The sequence below is a fragment of the Meles meles genome, chromosome 4 (assembly GCF_922984935.1).
Source record: "Meles meles chromosome 4, mMelMel3.1 paternal haplotype, whole genome shotgun sequence".
NCBI lineage: Eukaryota > Metazoa > Chordata > Mammalia > Carnivora > Mustelidae > Meles > Meles meles.
In genome coordinates, this window is record NC_060069.1 from 58,960,449 (window position 1) to 58,983,737 (window position 23,289).

At 37.6% G+C, this 23,289-nt stretch overlaps 1 protein-coding gene across 3 annotated transcripts in view; it reads left to right on the top strand.

Annotated features, from left to right (window-relative positions):
• Positions 1-3,995: 3,995 nt before the first annotated feature.
• The window catches only part of PEX5L (peroxisomal biogenesis factor 5 like), a 227,116-nt gene continuing 207,822 nt past the window's right edge, over positions 3,996-23,289 (top strand). For all 3 annotated transcript variants that reach the window (XM_046003225.1, XM_046003226.1, XM_046003227.1), the window contains exon 1: positions 3,996-4,428. Coding sequence is in view for 2 of the 3 variants with exons in the window: in XM_046003226.1 (XP_045859182.1) it covers positions 4,408-4,428 (21 nt within the window). In the remaining variant the exon portion in view is untranslated. The remainder of the gene's footprint in view (positions 4,429-23,289) is intronic.

Consider the following 23,289-nt stretch of genomic DNA (forward strand, 5'->3'; position numbering starts at 1 on the left):
CTTGCTGTAAGAAAGTTGAGTGTGCTCTGATTTTATGTCAAGTCCTCTCGCCACTCAAAATATAGTGATATTATCTTATAAATGGAAGAGAATATGCATTGTGCTTTTCTCTTATTATAAATGTTACTCATGTGCTATCATTGCAAAAGGGAAGAGCTAGCTTTGCCACATATTTACATGAGTAAATAAAACACCAAGACCACAGTTGTTGTTCAAATTTGATGGTGAATATAAAGCACTTGGGGATCTTGTTAAAATGTGGATTCTGATTCAATAGGTCATGGATGGGGCCTGAGAGTCAGCATTTCTAACCAGGAGACTGATGCTGCTGGTCAGTAGACCACTTTGAGTAACAAGGGTCTTTGAATTTAAAATGAGAAATATTTTCTGGAGCTGGGACCTGGTATTAAATCATGCCACATTTTAGGTTGTAAAACAGTATGAAAGGACTGAAATATGGATTATCTTTCTTTTCTTCAGATCCAATGCATGCCTTAATAATATGAATTATTTTGAGTTTAGCTGGGCAGTCATAGCCCAGCCACTTATAAGTCAGACTGTTTCTGATGATGGTATTACTGTCAGTGAATTGTATACCCTTGTGCAGGTCTGGTTAGAAAAGATTCACAAGTAACCATTCCTTGCACAGTGTATACAGAAGTATACAGTGTATTCTTCTTTTGCTTCCCATTATAGATGTAATTGTTTGAATTTGACATGTATTACCAATTCATCTTCAAAGTTGTTTTTCCATGATTCCAATTATTTATATGAAAATCACAAAATACTGTGAAAAGTCAAAGCATTTTGATGTTTGGCAATAATTTCCATTCTTATTCTGGTACCAGAGAAGCAGACACATACCTAGCTGTTGCCACTTGCCTTTGTTCCAAAAGAACCACACCTTTTCCAAACTGCTGCATCTCTGATTTGTTTGCCTTATGCCAGTTTACCTTAATGATTCCCTGGGGAGAACAGAAATTACACAAAGAGATGCTTTTTCACCACTACTGAAGTCAGAGGATAGAGAAAGTTATGCACATTTTCTCCTTTCAACACCATTTAAAAACAACCTATTTGCAATTTTCAAAAAAGACTTCCACAAATATAATTATATTATGAGTCAGCTTGTTGTTATGTGTATCATAAAATCCTTAGGGTTCACCAGAATACAATTCACACATTCTTTATCTTATGGATTTTCTATTGGTAGATCTATTTGCACATGAAAAGTTTCTTTTTGCACCCAAACACCATATTACTTGAGCTACAATGCTAGATTTGGATGGCAATTTTTGGTCTAGCCAAATGAGATGTATAAACTGCTAGATGGTTCTGTGAATCAAAAGTATCCCAAAATACTGACATTTGAATTAATAGTCAGCCAAGTGTTTTTTGCTAACAAAGCTTTTATTTATAGGCTTTGAAGGAAGTATGTGTGCTGTAGAAAGGATTAATGTTCAAAACTGAAGGAGAAATGTTTGACTAGAAGAGGTTAGGTGTAAACTTTTAGATAGAGGAAGTGGGAAGTTGTGGAATCTCTACAGAGGTTTGTTTGTTTATTAAAAGTCTAGATAAATTTATCTTTCTGGGATGGTAAAATGTACTCCTGTCCAGAAGCTAACTATGGGGTCAATGAAGATAGAGACCATGTTTGTTTTATTTATCAGTGTATTTCAGCACTTTGCATAGCACTTCCACATACTCAGTTCTTAATAAATACGGATGAAGACAGGTGTATCTTCACAGATGCACTTACATTCCTGGGATTTTCTGAATGTAGGGAGCAACTAAATGAGTTATTCCAGTTCTTAAAAAATGATAAATTGAGTTTTACCTTCAACTCTAGGTAGTTGCCGTGGGGTCCAAATGCTTTTATGGTTGATAGCTCCTTGAATCTGCCGTTAGATAATGGTAAGCTTATAATGGATTGAAAACGTTTGTCCCCACTGTTACTTCATAGAACTCTAGCATTTTCAAATCAAACTAGAATTTCCCCCCAATTTTTATACCAATATGCTAGCATTTTACATAAATATTTCCCCTCTTTTAGGTTTGTAGAGCTTGACATCTCAGGAAATGATCACTCATCTTTTTTGGACTGGAAAAAAGTCTGTTTACATACTCATATATGGTGGTTTATAATTTACAACTCCCTTGCATGTATTCAGTCCTTAGCAGCCCAGTGCTTTCGCCTGAATAGATATTTGCCTTACGTCAAAAATGAGGAAATAGGGGTGCCTGGGTGACTCAGTGGGTTAAGCCTCTGCCTTCAGCTCAGGTCATGGTCTCAGGGTCCTGGGCTCTCTGCTCAGCAGGGAGCCTGCTTCCCCCTCTCTCTGCCTGCCTCTCTGCCTACTTGTGATCTCTCTGTCAAATAAATAAATAAAATCATTTTAAAATGAGGAAATAGAGAGTATACTTGATCAAAAGAGCAGTGAGGTAGTGAGACAGAATTAGCACTTCAGCCTGCTGATTCCTATTCCAGTGTTCTGGAATAAAAGGACAATTAAAGAAAAATGGTGATACTTTAGTTTACAGTTTCTATGAACATATCTCAATTTTCTGAATAAAACAATGAGTTTAACATGCAGGGTTTGGACATGGAAAAGCTGAAGTCTAAAGAAGACAAAGGAAATTTTCCAAGGTTAACTATTGGTGGAATCTAATAGGTCTCCATATCTCTTACCTTTACAGGTCTTACTCATTTTGTGGTTGATTGGTTGGTTGGCTGTTCAGTCACTTGTTTTAGGACCACAGATGTATTGAATTAATCATTTCTTTGATTCATTTCACCCTTTCCTCACTAGTTCATACATAGTTATGTTTTATAGCAATTTTTACAGGGTAATACATATTCTCAAATCACAACCCAAGCTAATAGCTAAGACATCATAATAAGACTTTCATATAAAATGCCACCATCCTCTCCCCCTGCCTCTCTTCACCAAGAATTACCAACATTCTGAATACTATATTGATTGTTCTACTGGTTTCCTTTTCATATAGTTATATATGATATATATTTATGTTCCTAGAGAGCTGATAAATTTTTTAACTTTATGAAAGGTATATCATGCTGTTTGCACTATTGGGGAGATTATATCGTGCTGTATATAACTTGGAGGGTATATTGTTGTGTAATTGGAGATCTTATTACCAACAAAACTAGGTATTCACAGTATACACATATATGCCAGCGTATGGTGTATATGTATATACATTTATAATGTAAAGACTATCAAACTATCCAGTCTCTTTAACTTGAGACATATGTAAATGCACTCTACCTATAGATTATATAGTAAAGACCCATTCATTCAACAGACATTTTTAGACTACCAACCACGTGGCAGGTGGTACTATATTATATTGATACATCCGTGTACAAACAGATATACACTCCCCTCCCTAAAAATCCCTGATTTCATGGAAATAACATTGCGTCTAAACAGACAGACAATAAATAAAATATGTAAAATATATAGGATGTTAGATGATGTTAACTGCTAGGGAGAAAAATCATGGAAGGCCCTTAGGGACTGGGGTTTGGAATTTTAAATAGAGTGCTCAACAATGAATTGAGGGTGGGGTGAGTCTTTTATTCACGGAGTGACATGGAGGCAACTTGTGAGAGCTGAATCAGAACAGAAGTAAACTCTTCAAAAACCCCCACGTTCAGCCTATTATGTCTGTAGGATGACAGGCTCAGTCGTTGTTGATGGCCCTGGAGAGACAATGCATTTTCCTCCCACTTTTCTTGCATCTGACCGCCGACTCTGCTGGAATCTCCGTGGTTGCCGCTGCCGCACCTGAACGCCTTGCGCGACCACCACTCGCGGGCACTTTGCCACCGCGTGCGCGCCCCGCCTTCGGGCTGCTCCCGGGCCCGCCGAGGACGCGCGCGCGTACCCGGCCGCGCGGCCTCTCGGCAGGGACGCGGCCGGGAGGGCGGCGCGCGCCCCGCTCGGCAGCTGCGGCGGCGGCTGGTGTGGGCGCTCACGTCAGGGTTGGGAGGAGGAGGGGGTTCGCGACAAAGATAGTGAGAGAGACATGAGGCAGCCCGGCAGGAAGCGAGAAAGAGTTGGGTGGAGAAGGAGTGAGTTTTAGAGTCGCCGGGTGAAGCAGGACCTGCGCCTGCGGGTGAGCGTAGCCTCCTGGGCTCCTCGTCTCCTCCGCGCGCTCTCCTGTGTCCGCTTTCAGCACCCCGAGCGGAGAACAGTTCCCAGCTGCCCGCAGAACCGCCAGGAGGCCACCGTGGCCGGGCTACCTGGAGCCTTCCTCTGGGCTCAGAGGCACGGTCTAAAACACAGTGTGCACGCCGCCTTCTCCCCTCTGTTGGTGTGCAAGTAAACACGGGGGAAAGCATCAGGCGGCCTCAGGGAGCCCTGAAGAAGCCCAAGCAGAATGTACCAGGGACACATGCAGGTAAGACATTACCATCGAACTGGAAAGAAATCTTGGGGGCTAATTTAAGAGCAAGGCTGTTCACTAAGTTATTGTGGTCAAGAGCTGTCTTCATACAATTCAACAAGTGAAGTGGTGCAACATGACCATGACATTTCTGTCCGGTGCTATGGGTAAAACTAGACAGGTTTCTGAGGGTGGGGGGAGACCTCAGAACTTCGATTGGGGAAGTTTGTTTTCTGTGCATTCCCTGAGCCTGTTTCTTTAAACAAGATCAAGGAATCCAAACAGAGGAAGCCTGGAGATGACTGTGTTTCCCTTGTAATCCTATTGATGCAACTCGGCATGTATGTCAGCTGAAGGGCAAACAATAATTGGAAAGACAAAGCTTTTCTTTTATCATCTGCAAAGGTTTCTTGACAGAACACTTTGCCACTTTTGTACTATTTTTTAAAGTGATGATTTTTTTAAATGGTCGGTGCTATATTTCCCCCCTTCAAATAGTGGGACATTATCACCTATCCCTACAGTCATAGGATGACTTAGGGGGATGAATTTCAAATGTATGTCCAAGAGGCTCTAATGTTTTTCAGGGGAGGTGCTGCCTCTTGTTATTAATGCTCCTCTGAGCTAAGCCTCTGCTTCTCTTAGAGGCACTCCAATCTCTTGGGAAAAATTATTTTAACCTTGACTCCAGTTCTCATTCACATGGTTGGTTCTTCCTTATAAAGGCAGGTGTACTCTTGGGGGGAAAAGCAAAGTACTAACTCAGCTTCCTAAAGTATGAGCTGAGTTTTGATGGGGTGTTTTTTGTTTTTTTGTTTTCATTTTGTTTGTTTGTTTGTTTGTTTTGTTTTGTTTTTCGCTGTTCCTAAATGCTGTAGTCATCAGGTTTGATGTTTGGGCTTCCTTTCCATTCCAAAGATGGTCAAATACAGTCATCATATGTGGTGTCTTCACACTAGTCTGTATCATGTGTGAATATTGATGATGTTCCTTTTGTGTCTTTTGATCAATTGAAAATAGATAAATATGTTATTGCATTCATGACTTAACGTTATCAAATATTTAGTTTCTACGTCTGTGAGGAAATTCTTTTAGACCGTAATTTACTTTTATATAAAATGGTATTAATCAATTTCATAAGTTTTGTAAGATTTCTGAATCAGCACTATCAGAATTCCAAAAACATTTCCCATATTACTGACATCATCCTGTTTTGAAAATTTTTACTGGAGTTCTATCACAGTTGATGGATAATAATTAGTCACTGAAGTATATTTCTAAATATATATTATAGATATGATCTGCATGTTTCTTATTAAAGCTATGTTAATAAGAAAGTTTAGCCACAAAGAAACATTCCAATAATGATGAAAAAATGAAGAATTATTACTAGAGTTCAATGTTTCCTTCTGCACCTAAAAATGATACTTATAATTTTATATATTATCTATTATCCCTAAACAGTTTCTTCACAGGAGTAAAATAGGAAGGTTTTACTGAATAAAGTCAATCTTCAGAAAATTGTTCATTCACATAAAATTCATAATTGATTGCCTGAGCAATTTACAAAAACTTTCCACATTGTTTTTTGTTGTTGTTGTTTAAATATGTTTTTGTGAATGAAGAATTAAAACAACAATTTGGTAAATTCAGGCACCCAAAAACAATTTTAACCCAATTTTCTGAATATTTCAAGGGAGGATATTATTGAAACCTGAATCAATCGTCTAGAATAATGTCCGAGGGTTCCATTTTACTTTGAAAGAATAAACAATATGTAAGATTCTGTGTATGTTCCCAACTTAATGTTTTTTGCTTGTGCTCTGTTGTAATAGCCAAATATGATGGCTTGCAATAAAACTTACAGATCTTTGCTGCCAGGCTTAACTTGAAAATGTTACTAAATAAAGACTGTAATCAATATGCTTGCCAAAATTTCAGAGCACAATACCTTTTTTTTTCCTATTCACTAATGAGATTAATGTTAAACATACAACTTCTCAGGCTTTAATAGTTTAGTAGCTATTAAATGATACGACCATCTCAGTGGGACTTCCCCTCCCCCAGAAATAATGCCTATTACAACCTGATTTTATAATGTAGTTATTTGCTTATATCTGAAACGCCCAGTCTCTTTCCCAAAGAATAGAATTTAGCCTATAGACAAAATCTCCTTGTGTTGATATGTTTAGGTTAAATAAAGAATCCTTCCTTAATAGAGATAACATCATCCTCCTGTGCGTACCTGACTGTAATCATTAAGAAGATATATAGCCCAAATATTCCAAAACATTTATTAAAAATCTGAATACATATTTGGTAAAATGGACCAGGAATGAGCAGATTTACTAACACTTCTGCCAACTTTGGAGTTCATTTGATACACTGGTGTTACTTGGCTGATGCCTTAAAATGAGAATGAAACAAAATATTTGCAGTCATTTGCTGTGCCTTCTAATTCTCTTTTCTGTATCCAAGAGATCCTAAAATAAAATGTTTTGTAAATAGGCAGTCTGGAGTGGGGGAGATGTTCACAAGAAGCCTTTAAAAATAGTCTAATTTAAAACTCCTGTAGTGCCTTTATTTTTACAACTAAATGATTTTATAAATAAAGTCTATTAAGTCTTTTATATCTAGCTAATTCATCCAGTTTACCATAGAACCTGAATTCATTGTAGAAGCCAGAGACTTTCAAAAACACACTCTGCTAGTTCATTTGAAAAGTTGACGTCTATCACAGATAGATAGAACATATATTTCTTGGTTTCGAAGTAAATGCCACAGGTATATTTCTTAGGAGCAGGGCCCTAGAGTTGTGCTGTTTTTCAACTGCCTTGCCACTTATTTCCAAGGGGAATTTATCACCCAAGCAACTGAAGCAAAAGTTGTTTCTTTAGTGACTGTTTTAGATTTACTTTTCTTTTTTTCCTTTTGACCAAGGGGGCCAGTGGCATTTAAATATATCTTAGATTCAGTTCAGGCCAAACTCTTTATTCCTTTCAGATGACCGGCAGCCTTAATCTCTTTAATACCTCTGTATACTCTGTACTGCAATGCTTGTTTGTACATGTGCATGTGAATTAACAATGCCAATTAGAGCAAAATAATTATGTGTCTGAATATTTCCTTAGCCGATTTTTTTTTCTGGGATGGTATAAATATAGAGCAATGTAATTTAAGTTTTGAACTAAGATTTGTTTTTTATTTTTAATGAAACATCCTCACTAGTGCTTTTTGTTACAAAAGAAAGTTATTTCAGAAGGCAAGCCAACAAAAAATATCTGTTCATAATTGTAACTGATCTTCATTATGGGCATTCAAAACCAGACTTTTCTGATTTCTTTAAGCTGGCTGAGGAAACATTGCACACCCTCTGGCTTCATAAGACATTAACTAAAGAAGATTTAAGTGACCAAAGTTGTAAGATTATTCATTGTTCTAAAAGTAGCCATTTTATTTGTCTTCCCTCAAAGAGATTTTGTGTTTGTCTTTATTTATGACTTTACTTAGCTTTTTAAAAAAATCTTCATGAAAGGGAACAGCTCGAGTAACTTGAATTATGTTAATACATTAGATCTGGCCACTAGGGATTCATTTAGTTTCACTGGAAACAACGAATAGAAGAAGCCAATCCGAGAGAAGATTATAAAATGTTTCCACATCTATACCAATAGTTTGTCATAATTGAAACCCTAAAGCAAACCGTAAAATAAGTAATATTTGTCATGGGTATTTCCACTTCTCTAAAAGATCCGTTTCCTCCTCCTTGATGCCACCATTTTCTATCTTCTGTCATTTCCTTTTTTCAACCTTTTGCTAATAAATATATAATTAATACCAGTACACTACATACATTACATAAATACACTACATACACATGCCCTGCAGTGGTATTTGCATTTTCAGAGAAGACTCTTTAAAGATTAGTTTGGTAGAGAAGATGTTTTAAGGAGAATGTGGTAGTGCTGTCCTGAGAGGCTGGGGTTGATGGTTTTGGTCAGGTGTGACTACTGCCTTCCCCTCACTCCTCCTCCCCATCTCAAATGGCACCTGCCTCGTCTCCTCAAAGTCTTCCTATGAATGATAATCATCATTAATACTCATTTACTGAATGAATTTATTGTCTAAATGAAATGGTACTAACTAGAACTCTTATGAAGGAAATTTGTGTACAGTGGGTCTAGTGCTCAAAATTAAGACACAAGTTCCAGAAGATTTTGAAGTGCCCTCTAATATATTTACAAGGAAATCATGCTTGATATGAGAGTAATACTGAGCTCCTAACACTTAAAACTTATCATACATATGGAATAATATTGCAGAGTGTTTGATTAACCTGAAAATATCATTCCCCAGCCATAGTCATACTGGTCAGTAGTTTATATAATATACTTACTGTAAGAAACATGATAAGTTCTTCCTAGATTTTGTTTATGGTTTATAAACATTCTTCCTAAACGTGTGTTTTAAAGAAAAATTCCAACATATGAATGTTTTGAGTATAAGACATTTTTAAAGTAAAGACTAAGAAAAGGTTAGAACAGAACTTGTTAATTTTAAAATCCTTGAATCTCTAGTATTACTCCTGCCAACCTATGAAACATTAAGATGTGATGTATCACGTAGTCAAAACATCTGGCAGTCTGCTGTTTTACACTTTTCATTGAGATCTGTTGCCAACACAGGCATAAGCTAGAGCTGCTTAAATGTTCTATATTCTCGAATTAACTTCTTGATACACGTATAGAATAACTAGTATGCATTTCCTGCACTAAAAGTGAAGATCAACTCCGGCCTAATGTTTCCTTATGAAGAGACTTAAGTCCAATCTGAATGTTAGGGGACATCTAAACATGATGTAATTTCAAATACACTGATAAAGGAAATGAGGTTGCCAAATTTCTGAATATGTATCATCTTTTATAATTCAGAATTTATTTACTATACAGCATGTAACCCATGAATCAGTTACCACGACCACCAGAGAAATGTGAATTAGGGGTTACATTTCTGTTAATGACCTTTATCTCTCTACCTTCCCCACTTCCACCCCTCCTCGCCTATGCCATTCCCTTTACTAGGGACAAAATGGGAAACTTCTTTCTTCATTCCAGTAAGAAAGATTTTTATATCTTATAATTAGCATGTTATACAGCATATATACAGGAAGATAGTAATACCCTATTGGTTAAATATCCAGACCACTGCTGATTGTTCAGAGCTCAGAGTATAATACAACACATGGCCATTGTTGTCTTATTATGTCACTTTTTACTGATCTTTATTAGTACCAATGTACTACTTCTCCTATTAAAACTCCATTAGATAAATGACCATTATTATTCTTCTGTGAGATTTTACTAAACTGATCATTCCTATGTATTTTTTTTAGACAATCACTGTTAGAAATTGCACAGATGAAAAATAATAAGCTCATTTAGATAGGAAGATGCTACTTATCCTCCACTTCATGGAAGAAAAACACATAGAACCTTCCAGCAGCTCTGAAGTGGGGTGAATCTTAGCCAGGTGGAAGAGTTTGCATTGAAGGTGCGTAAAGAACTCCCAAAACTCCTGCTCGTGCATACAGACCTCTGGAAAAAAAGAAAGAAAGGAAGAAAGAAAGGAAGGAAGGAAGGAAGGAAGGAAGGAAGGAAGGAAACAGAAAAACCCTACAAGTGGGACTTGGTATAGTGAAAACTTTTTCCCCCCCAAATAGAATGCCATATGGTGACCTATAAGTCATGAAGATTCCAAAAGATGTTTGGTGTTATGATGCCAGAAATCTACCTAGGAAGCCACAAAATTCCCACTCCTACACACCCTCTTAAAAATTATTTCGTTTTTAAAGCAACAGTATGGTAGAGGAATTCAAACCATTTCATATGAGTAATGATTGAAGGAACTGGGGATGTTTAGCTTGGAAAGTGAAGCCTCAAAGAGACCACAATGACTCTATATAAATGTTTGAAGAGTTACGAGGAAGAGGCTACAATTGTTCTGTATAGCCTTGAGGGTTAAAACTGGTATGGTATCAAGAAGAGATAAAAATTTCCTCAAGGCAATGATAATAAGAAGACCCTGGATATTAGCCAGTTCCCACTGAGTGAGATGCCTATTTGGAGATAGATAAAGCCTAGAGTGAAGCGGGGCTGAAGGTGGGCACAGAGTCCCTATGCACACACAGGCCTCTGTTCCTAGACCATCATGCCTTGTAGATAAAATCCAATAAAAAGCACCATGAGATGGTATGTGTGTTTGTGTGTGCATCTCTGTGTGTCCTATGAAAAATCGTTGTAGTCAATGAAGTAATGACCTAAAATAAGCAAAATTCATAATGTCCTGGTTACCTAGAAGTAGGCAGGGCCATGCCAGTACCATCATGCAAAGTGATCAAAAATAGTAAAATGTCAGAAAATATGTAACCTCTTTAAGGAAATGAGAAACAGGAAAACATTTAAACATCATGAGAAGAAGAAGCTGATAGAATTGCAAAACATCTTTTTACTTCCTTTCACATGGGTATTAATTGTAACATGAATGCTTATGCTGAATGGTATCTTTTGGTTATATGGGGAAGTAACATCTGATTGGGCAGGTGATTATGCACATGAAACACCTGGGAGATGGTTGGAAATGCAGAATCTCAGGTCCCATCCCAGACCTATTGAATCAGAAACTGAATTTCTCAAGATACCCAGTGGTTTATATGTACATTAATATTTGAGAAGTGATGGTTTGAAAATACCGACATGGAGAACAAGGCCTGATCTATTACACTGAGAATAGGAAAAAACTTGATTCTTGGGTATCTTTCTGAGGTCATAGAGACATGATGATGTCCCTGACAGAGGGGTTGGTAAGAGCAGCTATCACAATTATGTTTGAATAAAGTTCCTTCCTTATATCCATACCATAATCTCCACCCAGTTGGTTGTAGTTTTTCTGTCTGGGAAAAAAACAAAAAAACACAGAAAACCTTTATGTTCCACCTGAATAAAAACAAACCTTCAAGTATTGAGAAAATTATCATGTCCTCATCCCATTAAATCTTTTCTTCTCCAAGATAAAGAGCCCAGTTCACTCAATCATTTTTCATTAGGACATTTTTGATGTTTTAATTCCTCCATGAAAGTATGGCCCTCGGAGAAAGACACTGCTCAAGATGTGATCTCACCAATGCCAAGCAATGTGAGACTGTTTATCTCTTGGGAAAGACAGCTACTCAGACAGCCTAAGACTGCTTTAGCATCTCTAGATTATAAGTTGTTCTCTAAATTGTTTTGATGTTTCTATTCTCTGAATAACTGGGGGTTATCTCACAGTTACTAATCTTTATAGCAGAATAATTTTGGATCCAAATGTGCTCATTAGAATATTCTAGGCTAATGGTTCCTTATATTTCCAACAATTACACTAATGTTCAGTTTTGAGGTCATAGAATCCTGAGTTTGAAAGACTCTTGAAAGTGTTCTGTTCAATCATCTCATTTCACAGATGAGGATATTTAGGTTCAGAAACAAAAGAGATTTTCTCAAAAAGTCCCATGTTGGTTAGTTAGCAGAGCTAGCACTGGAATGAAAACTGCCTTACCCCAGTGTGCTATTTCCATTGCACTATTATTCTTTATTTTGATTTTTTTTTACAAACAAAAATCTAAGTAAAAGTAAACATTATAATAAACTTCTAGATATTCCAAAATATCCAGGTGTTTGGCATTTAGTTGCAAAAGTTGACATTTTCCTGCTTTTTAGTTTTAGTATAACTATTTGATATTTTATGTATTCAGTTTGATAGTCATTTGGCTGGCAGTGGAAGAAAGTCTGGTCTGTAGGTGTGTTTTAAAAGTGGAATGAGGCACCATGAAAATTTGTATCATTTATGTTCTTAGGAATGTTCCTCACTGTCTCTCCTTGGACTGGCTGGATTAACTATTTGAGTGAACTGGTTTGATAGGTTTTTGAAACTAGTTGCCTAAATATACAAGTAAATCAAACCCCAGCATTCTTCGCTGTAAGCAATGGGAACCAAGTCTGGCTTATTTAAGTAGAAAGGGGATTTATTAAAAGTATATTTGAACAACTAATAGGCATAGGAGGAATGATGAAAATAGAAAAATCATCATTTTGCAGTGATCATAGTAAAAATTGATTCAAACAAAAATGCTAAATGGATGCTAAATATGAGAAAGGGGGCAGTTTGAGGAGAAACAAGATATTTATATAACATCAAAATATCAACCATTTTGGAGTATCTGGGGGCCTCAGTAAGTTGATTTCTCTTGGTTACAGCTCAGGTGTTGATCTCAGGGTGGTGAGATCAAGCCCCACATCGGCCCTGCACTGAACTCGGAGCCTACTTAGATTCTCTCTCTCCCTCTCCCTGTGCTTGTCCCCACCCCCCAATCATGTGCTCTCTCAAAATAAATAAATAAAATATTTTAAAATATATATAGCAACCATCTAAATTATAAGAGAAAAAAAATAACTTTTCACTGGAAAAATTGGACAACACCCTAAATAATCAAAATCAGTACCACCAGTAAAATAATCATCTGCATGCCCGTCTCTGGATATGATGCCCTGGGAAGGCCACAACATCACTAATGTAGTATTACTGCTGAGAATGTACAACTTAAATCCAATCAAGAGAAAATCTCAGACAAACCCCAATGAAGGGTATTCTATAAAGTAAACAAATTATGTTTTTAAAAGTGTCAATGTCATGAAAAACAAGGAAATACCGAGGTGTTTACACATTAAAAGAAGACTTAACATATGACAACTATACACAATACATGATCCTGGATTGGATCTTGGACTGGGAAAGAAAATTGTGATAGAGCACACTGTTGGCATAATTGAAACTTGAATATAGACTGGAAATTAGATTAATATTAGCGTTATGTTTCCTGAATTTGATAACTAAACTATGACTATGTAAGAGACTAGCTTTGTTTACAGGACATACATCCTGCAGTATAAAGGGGTAAAGGGGCATAGTGTATGTGACCTACTCTCCAGTGATTTGGAATAATGAAAATAATATTATGTTTGATATAATTACATGTACAATAGAGAGAGAGAGAGGGTGAGAAGGAAGACAGAGAGAAACAGAGGAAGAGAGAGAGAGAAATACAACAAGATGTTAAAAATTGGTAAATCTGGGCGCCTGGGTGGCTCAGTGGGTTGAGTCGCTGCCTTCAGCTCAGGTCATGATCTCAGGGTCCTGGGATCGAGTCCCGCGTCGGGCTCTCTGCTCAGCGGCGAGCCTGCTTCCCTCTCTCTCTCTGCCTGCCTCTCTGTCTACTTGTGATCTCTCTCTGTCAAATAAATAAATAAAATCTTTAAAAAAAAAAAAAAAAATTGGTAAATCTGGGGAAAGCGTATTATGGGAGTTCATTGTTCTATACATGCAGTTTTTTCTGTAGGCTAGGTATTTTTCTCAAAATAAAAAGTTGCTATAGAGTTACCCTGTGACCCAGCAATTGCACTACTGGGTATTTACCCCAAAGATACAAATCTAGTGATCCGAAGGGGCACATGCACCCCAATGTTTATAGCAGCCATGTTCACAATAGCCAAACTATGGAAAGAGACTAGATGCCCATCGATAGATGAACGAATGAAGAAGATGTGGTATATATGTACAATGGAATACTATGCAGCCATCAAAAGAAATGAACTCTTGCTATTCTCAATGACATGGATGGAGCTAGAAGGTATTATGCTAAGTGAAATAAGTTAATCAGAGAGAAACAATCATCATATGCTCTCACTGATATGCAAAATTTGAGGAACAAGGTAGAGAATCATAGGAGAAAAGAGAAAAAAAATGAAACGATGAAACCAGAGAGAGAGAGACAAACCATAAGAAACTCTCAATCTCAGGAAACAAATTGAGGGTTGTTGGAGTGGAATGGGGATGGGAGGGTTGGGGTGGCTGGGTTATGGACATTGGTGAAGGTATGTGCTATAGTGAGCACTGTGAATTGTGTAAGACTGATGAATCACAGACCCATACCCCTGAAACAAATAATACATTATGTTAATAAAAAAAATTAAAACAAAATTAAAAGTTTCTTTAAAAAAAATTTTTTTTTAAAGTACATTGGGAGACTCACAGAATTCCAGAACTAGGGTTGGGATAGAGAGATCAGGCAGCAGACAGGGCACAGCCTCAGTCAAACTTCAAACCAGGATAGTGCAGACCCCACTGCTGTCTTCACAGAAAAGAAAATCAGAGCTTGCACCCCTTACACCGTAGACTTGAGCACTGGTTCAGCTGCTCACCACTGCTGCTGCTGCCATGGAAACCCCATGCTGGAGCTTCAGCTGCTTTGCCACCCACTGCCAGGATGAATCCTCTACCATGACTTCTTCTACATGCCCCCAGAGCCCAATTCAAAGTGGGGACAGGTGTGACTGGTTGGTAGCACTGAATCACACATCCACACCCTATATGTAAGATAGTTTGGGAAAGTGTGTATCTGCTTACCACCAAGACTCCAAAAGGGGGGCAATTTTCCAAATTTAGAGTTTAGATTTGGGAAAGTTAAAAAAAAAAAAAATCCAGGGCCCACTACAACATGTTATAGATACTGCTTGAAAGTAAAATAGATCCCTCTCTAGACTTAACTAAAGTCCAGTCTGCCTTGAGGGAAAATAGTAAAAAGGAAATAATTTTCTTTAAGCCTGTGTTTGATACTGCCTGCTACTACATGCAGGCCTATAGGAGAATATAGGAAAGCCAGACTATATTGGTTTATTAAATCATGGAGCAAAGAAGAGCAGAACAGACTTCTCCATCATTCATCAATGTCCATCTACTGCTCACTCCTATTCTTCTTGAAAAATTGGAAAGAGCTCTGTGAAGAATTTAGTAATTAATTGGGGAATTAAAATACATATCATGTACTTTAGTGATAAGAACAATTTTTTTCCTCCATATGCAGGAATTTAATGTGGAAAGCTGGGCACATCCAAAGGATGACTATAATCAAAATGCCCTGTGCATTTGAGTCTTTAATACTGATATGCCGTCTATTATATTTAGAAAGATATATGTAAGACAAAAAGAAAGTATCCTTAAACTTGAGGCAAGATTAAATTAAAATAGAAGCTTAGAGATATAAAGGTCTTTAGAGTTCACATACCACAACTTTGTCATTTCACATTGAAGAAACTGAGGACTAGGTCTTGGTAGAATTAATTGCCTCTCCTCAAAATGGAAACAAAATATGCTGAAAGTCTTTTGATAGAATGTATCATACATTGCTTAATAATCCTCACTTTTGAAGAGGTTATTATAAAAACCTACGGGCTAAGAACTTGTGCTCCAGAATCAGACAGCCCAAGGTTCAAATCCTGGCTTCCCTACATATTATCTCTGTGATCTCACCATAATAACATGCCCCCTGAAAACCTCACTTTCCTCACCTGTGACATGGAGAAAATGAATGTGCTTGGGCATAGTGACGACTTTGTAAGAATGAGCTCTTTTTTTTTGGAACCGGCAAAAGGTTTTATATATATTGTGTGTGGAAGAAGAGGTTTAGCCATAGCGGTGCCTGTCATGATTGATTGTCTACAGTGGTGGCAGATGCTTGATTTTCTTTTTTTTTTTTAAAGATTTATTTATTTGACAGAGAGAAATCACAAGAGAGGCAGGCAGAGAGAGAGGAAGGGAAGCAGGCTCTCCACTGAGCAGAGAGCCCGATGCGGGACTCGATCCCAGGACCCCGAGATCATGACCTGAGCCGAAGGCAGCGGCTTAACCCACTGAGCCACCCAGGCGCCCCAGATGCTTGATTTTCTTATTCTCCCACGGCTCTGCAGTTTTTCCATTCCCCCATCTCAAATTCTTGCCTTCTGTACACTGAATATTTACTCACCCTTTAATTTTGCACTTAAAGTTTATCTCCTCAGTGAGTGCTGCTCTGTGCCCCCACAGTATTCTCCCCTGTTCTCCCACAAAATGCAGAATTAGGGATGTCCTCCTCAATGTTTTGTTAGCACTTTAAATGCATCACAAATACCAATAACTAACATGTAGCTTTAATTACTTATTTCGGTCAATCTCCCCAACTAGCAAGCCTATTTGTGGCAGTGACTATATCCAATATATCTTTGTATCCCTGGAGATTACTAGTGCTAGGTACATACTATTAATGTAGTATTTACTGAATGACTGAATGAATGAATGAATGAGTGAATGAATGGGTGAAAGAATGAATAAAATACTGAGAAGAGTCCCTTTATCTTGAATAAGGACTCTGTTTGGGAATGGTCTTCTTGATTCTAAGACACACATGGCTCCAGAATCTGGTCTATTCCCATGGGTTTCAGAAGCAAATGCATATCAAGTAAAATTTCCACATACTTTAGAGGGAATCAATTACAGGGAAACCTTATAAACCTTATAATTAGATTGCCACTGTAATTAACCAACACTCCGCTGTCAAAGCAGTCTACACAATTTAATGGGTTCAAACTCTTTAAAGCCTGAGGACAGTCTGGAGCTACAGATTTAGAAATATAATAGATTATCCTAATGGTTTCTAACTATATCTCTAAGTGGCCAAGGTCATTTGGAATTAGAATCCATGCCTCTAAGGTTCTTAACATCTCTTCACCACCCCAGCTTGTTGTCAACAATGATTTTGATCATAGTGCTAACACACACACCCATGAGACATCCTGAGATGACAGAACATCATAGTAACAACTGACCTGAAAGTCCATCCTTTGCTTACACCCAGTTGTAAGGGTTGCTTACAACTCCGGAACTAACCTCCTCAGTTACACACACACACAAACACACACACACACACACTATTCCAGGGATACAAGGAAGTAGCTGCACTCACAATGGTCATCCAAGAGACATGTTGATTTTGTAAGCCTGTCTGATGGATGTCTCCCACAGTTACTCTGATATGGGAGCCTGAGATGGAGGAGTAATTCTTCCTATCAGGTACAGGGTAAAAAGATTGATATATCACATGTCAAAGCTTTCTCTAATAGAGAAAGATTATAAAAGGAGACATTTTGGGGTGGGGGGGGGCAAATACACAGACTCTTTTCCCTAGAGTTCATAATCCCACACCCAGACACACAATTTAGCAAGTGAAGTTAGAGGGTTGGATTTCAGACCTGACTTGTTCCCCCTCATCCAGACATCCTTGCACAACCAATATGTACAACCATATATGACTCTGAAGGGAGTCTCCTCTACTAACATTCTAGTCTGTGGTGTGTGTGTGTGTGTGTGTGTGTGTGTGTGAAGGTGTATGATAAAAGGTGAAGAAATGAGCTCCATTTTATCAAAAATATTTCAAATACAGATTGGATGTGAATTTGCTAAAGTCTTTATGGAAGATGGTTGGCTTAGAGGATTACTGGTTTTCCTTCCAACTCTAGGATTCTATTTTTATCAGGTCCTTAATTAGTAATACAGTACATCTCTGACTATTTGGTCAAGGCATATTTCCCCAATTCACTAACAATCACATCTTGGAAAATAAATTAAAAAGCTTTGCTAGCATCAAGATACTTGTTATTTCTTACAAAGTTGAAGATCAACCTGCCCTAATTCTTCAAGGGATATACTGTTTGGGAGGATCTTGCTATTCCTCTCCCCCTACCCTGTTCTGCAAATAACAAGAGATATTTTTCTACAAAGCTATCCCCAATATGGCAGAACTCTCAGCTATGATAGAATACTGATTGTCTCTGCTACAATAGTCACATTTTATGAGAGACTCATGAAAGTTTATCTTCAGAATGCTTTAGTGAGGTTGGCAAAGGATAGATATTTTATCTTTGTCATGCTGATAGAGAGAATGCAGCTGGCAGGGTTTGACTGCCTCACCCAAACTCCCACATCAAATCAGTTGGGGGACCAAAATCTGGGTCTTCTGTTTTTTTTTAAATTTTTATTTATTTTTAAAATTTCTTTTCAGTGTTCCAGAATTCATTGTTTACACGCCACACGCAGTACTCCATGCTCTTCTGGTTTTTTTACTCTATTGCTTGAGCCCATGTAGCAAATTCAGGCTACATCTCCACATCAATACCTCACCTATTGCAAACTAACTCAACTAAGAGAACAAAAAGATTTTACAAGTTTTCTGGAACACTACATGGTCTTGGAGGGTAGAAATCTCTGATGCATTCTTCCTATCATTTACACAGGACAGGTGCTAACTCATACATACAGCTTTATCAGTTCCCTGAAATAAGCATCTGGGCATATTAACTTAGTACTTGAGAGTACCCTTCTGTGTGATGGGGTACACTCTGCTAATGGAATACAGGGCAACTCTGAAACACCCATAGAATCAGAAATATCCAGCAGGCCAGGAAAATAGTGAGGCTGTGGGATTAACTAGAGCTCAGAAGCACAGTGTAGAGTCACTATGTGTTGCATGTGTAGAAGTACAATCTTGGGTTGTATGTATAAACTAAGCCAGAATATGCTCCCCCAAATCTGTCACTTACCTAAATAATTTACTTTTATGTTTTATTTTATACTTTGCTATTCTAAAAAAATTCAAAAGTGGTCTGGTGGTGAACCAGATGTTTCATGGTTTACTCTAATGCTCTAACCTCTATTAAACCCATCTTTTAAATACCTGACTTTAGTATTGAAAAGTTAGTCACTGTTTATTTGGGGGAGGTCTCTTAATTTCTTCTGCTCTTAGAGAACCATTTTTTCAAGGTAAGAGCAAATACCAACTTTGTTGAAAGAGAACTTCTAAATGGCAAGATCAAGATAATGTGAAGGAAGTATGTATAGATCTTACTGATCTCAATTGATATTAAAATATGTACTTAAAATGGAGCCACTGATCCCTGATTTCTTAAAGTTGATTTTGAACTTTAAGAGCAAAAGGTCAAGAATTAACATTATAAAAATAGAATATGATAGTATTGATCAAATAACTCAATGTGAAATTAAAAGTACCAAAATAAAAGTCATGTATTCTTTCACAGTTGATTTCAGGAACCAACTCCCAACACATTCATGTCCTAGTTTCAGGATCAATGATAAGAGAATTAAATATGTTTTATCAAGGTAGCGTTAACTAATGTCCTAAGAGTTAAATTACAGTCTTCTGGTACCTAGTTAGTCAGAAATGATTATTTTACCTGGGGCTTGCACTCCACGTAATTCTGCTATTTTACTTGTCTTTTAAAGGTAATTCTGACATTTTAAATAAATGTTTACATGAATAGGCAGCCTGTTCCCAGGTAAGGAAATGTTAAAGTAGCCAAGGTGAAAACAGAGTTAGTCTGGGATCTGTGCCCGTTCTAACTATGTATCTACAAACAAGCTTTCTTTTTTCCAACTAAATACCAGTATCATAACCAACTACCTCTGCCTGATCCAACCTAAAGTCACCATGTCCCAAACTGGACTCATCACCACTAAAAACCTCCATTCAGCCTGCCTCTTCTCTTGTTTTCCAGGATTGTTTAATAGCAACACCACCTACTCAATTACTTAAATCAGAAACCAGGAGCCATCTACTCTCCCTCCTTCATCCACTCCTCTTTCTCTCTTATTCCCCAAATCAAATCTAAATGCTCTTTTACTTTCTATTTCACTCCTACTCTACCCTATCTCTCCATCCTCACAGCTACCATCTTAGAACACTTTATCACCTTTACGTAAAGAGTAATGCACCCACCCAACTAGTCCTTTTGCTACCAGTGTCGTATGTATCCTACCTCTCTTTGTTACAGCATTGACTTGATCATATCTCTTCTACTTAAAGTCCTTTCAAGGTGCACCACCATCTAAAAGAGTGTTTTTCCAAATGCAGTCTTCTCTAGAATTGTTATCTACAATACTTGTTTAAAATCCAGATTGCTGGACCCTGCTATAACCCTCCATGGAAGTAAGGCCTGGGAATGTTTGCTTTAACAATCTATAGGTAAATTTAGTGCACGCTGAAGTGCAAAAACACTGGCGTCCAGAAGGAGATATGACTTGTAGGGCCTAATTTATGGCTTTCTCATTTACAGCTTCCCCATAAGCACTCTGGACCTTAGCCTTGCTAAATTTTGGTGCTTCCCCAACTGTACCTCTGCTTCCATGTCTCTGGCCTTCTCTAACAGTGTTCTCTCTGACCAAAACACTCACTATCTCACTGGCTTAGTTAATCTCCCTTCATCCTTCAGAACTCAGTTCAAGGGTTATTTCCTACAATGAGTCTTCCCTGAGTTGCAAGGGCTGGTGTAGATACCCTCCTCAATGCTCTCCTATACCATGTGCCTGTGTAGACAGTGGTCTGTCTACACAGTGGTCTGTCTGTGTAGACTGTCTAACCTTATCTCACCCTGTTCTTTGCTGAGTTCCCTTGGCTGTTTTGTTCATCTTTTCAACCCTGGTGTCTAGCACAGAGCCTGCTTATGGTGAGTGAGCAATGCCTGAATAATCTATTCAGTTTGATTTAAAGTTCTGGAGATTCTCATAAACCATCACAGACCAGCATAGACTGAACATCTTATCTGAGAACTTTGAAGATGGAATAACATTAAAATATGAAAATGGGCTATAGGCATAATTCATTTTATTGCACTTCACTTTGTTGCGCTTCACAGGTATTATGTTTTTTACAAATTGAAGGTTTGTGGCAAACCTGCATCAAATAAGTCTATCAGCACCTTTTTATCCAACAGCACTTGCCCACTTCATGTCTCTGTGTTACATTTTAATAATTATCACAATATTTCAAACTTTTTAATTATTAGCATATTTGTTGGTGTTATTAGGATGGTGGTTTGTGATCAGTTTGATCAGTTGTCTTCAACTTTAATGTTACTATTGTAATTGTTTTGGAGCACCACAAACCGTGCTTATGTAAGGCAGTGAACTTAATCAATAAATGTTATTTGTGTTCTGACTACTCCACCAACTGGCCATTCCCTTGTCTCTCTCCCTCTCCTTGGTCCTCTGTATTCCCTGAAATACGGCAATATTGAAATTAGGCCAGTTAGTCGCTGTATGATGACCTTCAAGTGTTCAAGAGAAGAGTTGTATGTCTCTTACTTTAAATGAAAAGCTAGAAGTGATTAGACTTAGTGAGGAAGGTACGTCAAAAGCTGAGGTAGCAGCTAGCCAAGTAGTAAATGCAAAAAAAAAAAAAAAGTTTCTGAAGGGATATTAAGTGCTACTTAATATCCAAGTGAACACATGAACAATAAGAAAGGAAAACAGTCTTTTTGCTGATATGGATCAAGTTTGAGTGGTTTGAGTAGAAGATCAAACCAGCTATAACATACCTTTATGTCAAGGCCTAATTCAGAACAATGTCCTAACTCTCCTCAATTCTGTGAAGGCTAAGAGAGGCAAGAAAGAAGTGGAAGAAAATTTCAGAGTCAGCAGAAGTTAGTTTATGAGGTTTAAGGAAAGAAGCCATGTCCATAATGTAGAAAGGCAAGAGGAAGCATCAAGCACTGACATAGAAGCTGCAGCAAGTTATCCATCTGGCAAGGATAATTAATGAGAGAGGCTACACTGAAGAATAGATTTTCACAGTAGACAAAATAGCTTTCTAGTAGAAGAAGTTGCCATCTAAGACTTTCTTAGCTAGAGAGAAGTCAATGCCTTACCTCATACCTTCAAAAGACAGGCTGACTCTCTTATTAGGGGCCAAGGCAGCTGGTGACTTTAAGTTGAAGCCAATGCTCACTGACCATTCCAGAAATCCTATGGCCCTTTAGAATTAAGTTAAACCTACTCGGCCTCTGCTCTATAAATGGAACAACAAAGCCTGGATGACAGCACATCTGATTACAACATGGCTTACTGAATATTTTAAGCCCACTATTGAGACCTGTTGCTCAGAAAAAAGAGTCTTTTCAAAATATTACTGTTCATTGATGATGCATTTGGTCACCCAAGAGCTCCGATGAAGACGTACGATGAGATTAATGTATTTTCGTGTCTGCTAACACAATATCCATTCTGCAACCCATGCATCAAGGAGTGATTTTGACTTCAAGTCTTATTATTGAAGAAATTCATTTCATCAGGCTCTAGCTGTCACAGATAGTGATTCCTTTGATGGATTTGGGCAAAGTAAATTGAGAACCTTCTGGAAAAGATTCACCATTCTAGATGCCATTAGGAACATTTGTGATTCATGGGAAGAGCTCGAAATGCCAACATTTACAGAGTTTGGAAGAAGTAGATTCCAACCCTCATGGATAACTTTGAGGGGTTCAGTGGAGGAAATAACTGCAAATGAGGTAGACACAGCAAGAGAACTAGAATTAGAAGTGAAAACTGAAGATATGACTGAATTGCTATGATCTGATGATAAAATTTTAACAGATGATGAGTTGCTTCTTATGGAAGAACAAAGAAAGTGGTTTCTTAGAAACTACTGGTGAAGATGTTGTAAAGACTGTTAAGATGGTAACGAATGGCTTACATATACTTGGTTGATGAAGCAGCTGCAGGGTTTGAGAAAATTGACTCCAATTTTGAAAAAAGTTCTACTGTTGGTAAAATGCCACTCAACAGCATTGCATGCTACAGAGGAATTATTCATAAAAAAGGAGTCTATCAGTTAATCATTAATCCTGAGTAATGCATTGAGATTTCTGTCTGATTAATCTAAAGAGGTGGGGCAGGTTAAGAAACCAAAGAATTATTAGGAGCCAAAAATAATTAGATCCCAGGCTTCTTTTGCCCTAACTACTATAGGATTTGGGGATTACCTCTAAATCTCTGGGACCCCCAGTTTTCTGATCCACAAAATAACTATACAGAAACTTACTCTTTCCCCAGTACTATTATTTTACTATTCTGAATCAAAATTTAGTGAATTGGCATTTGAGATATTAATGCAATAAAGAAGCA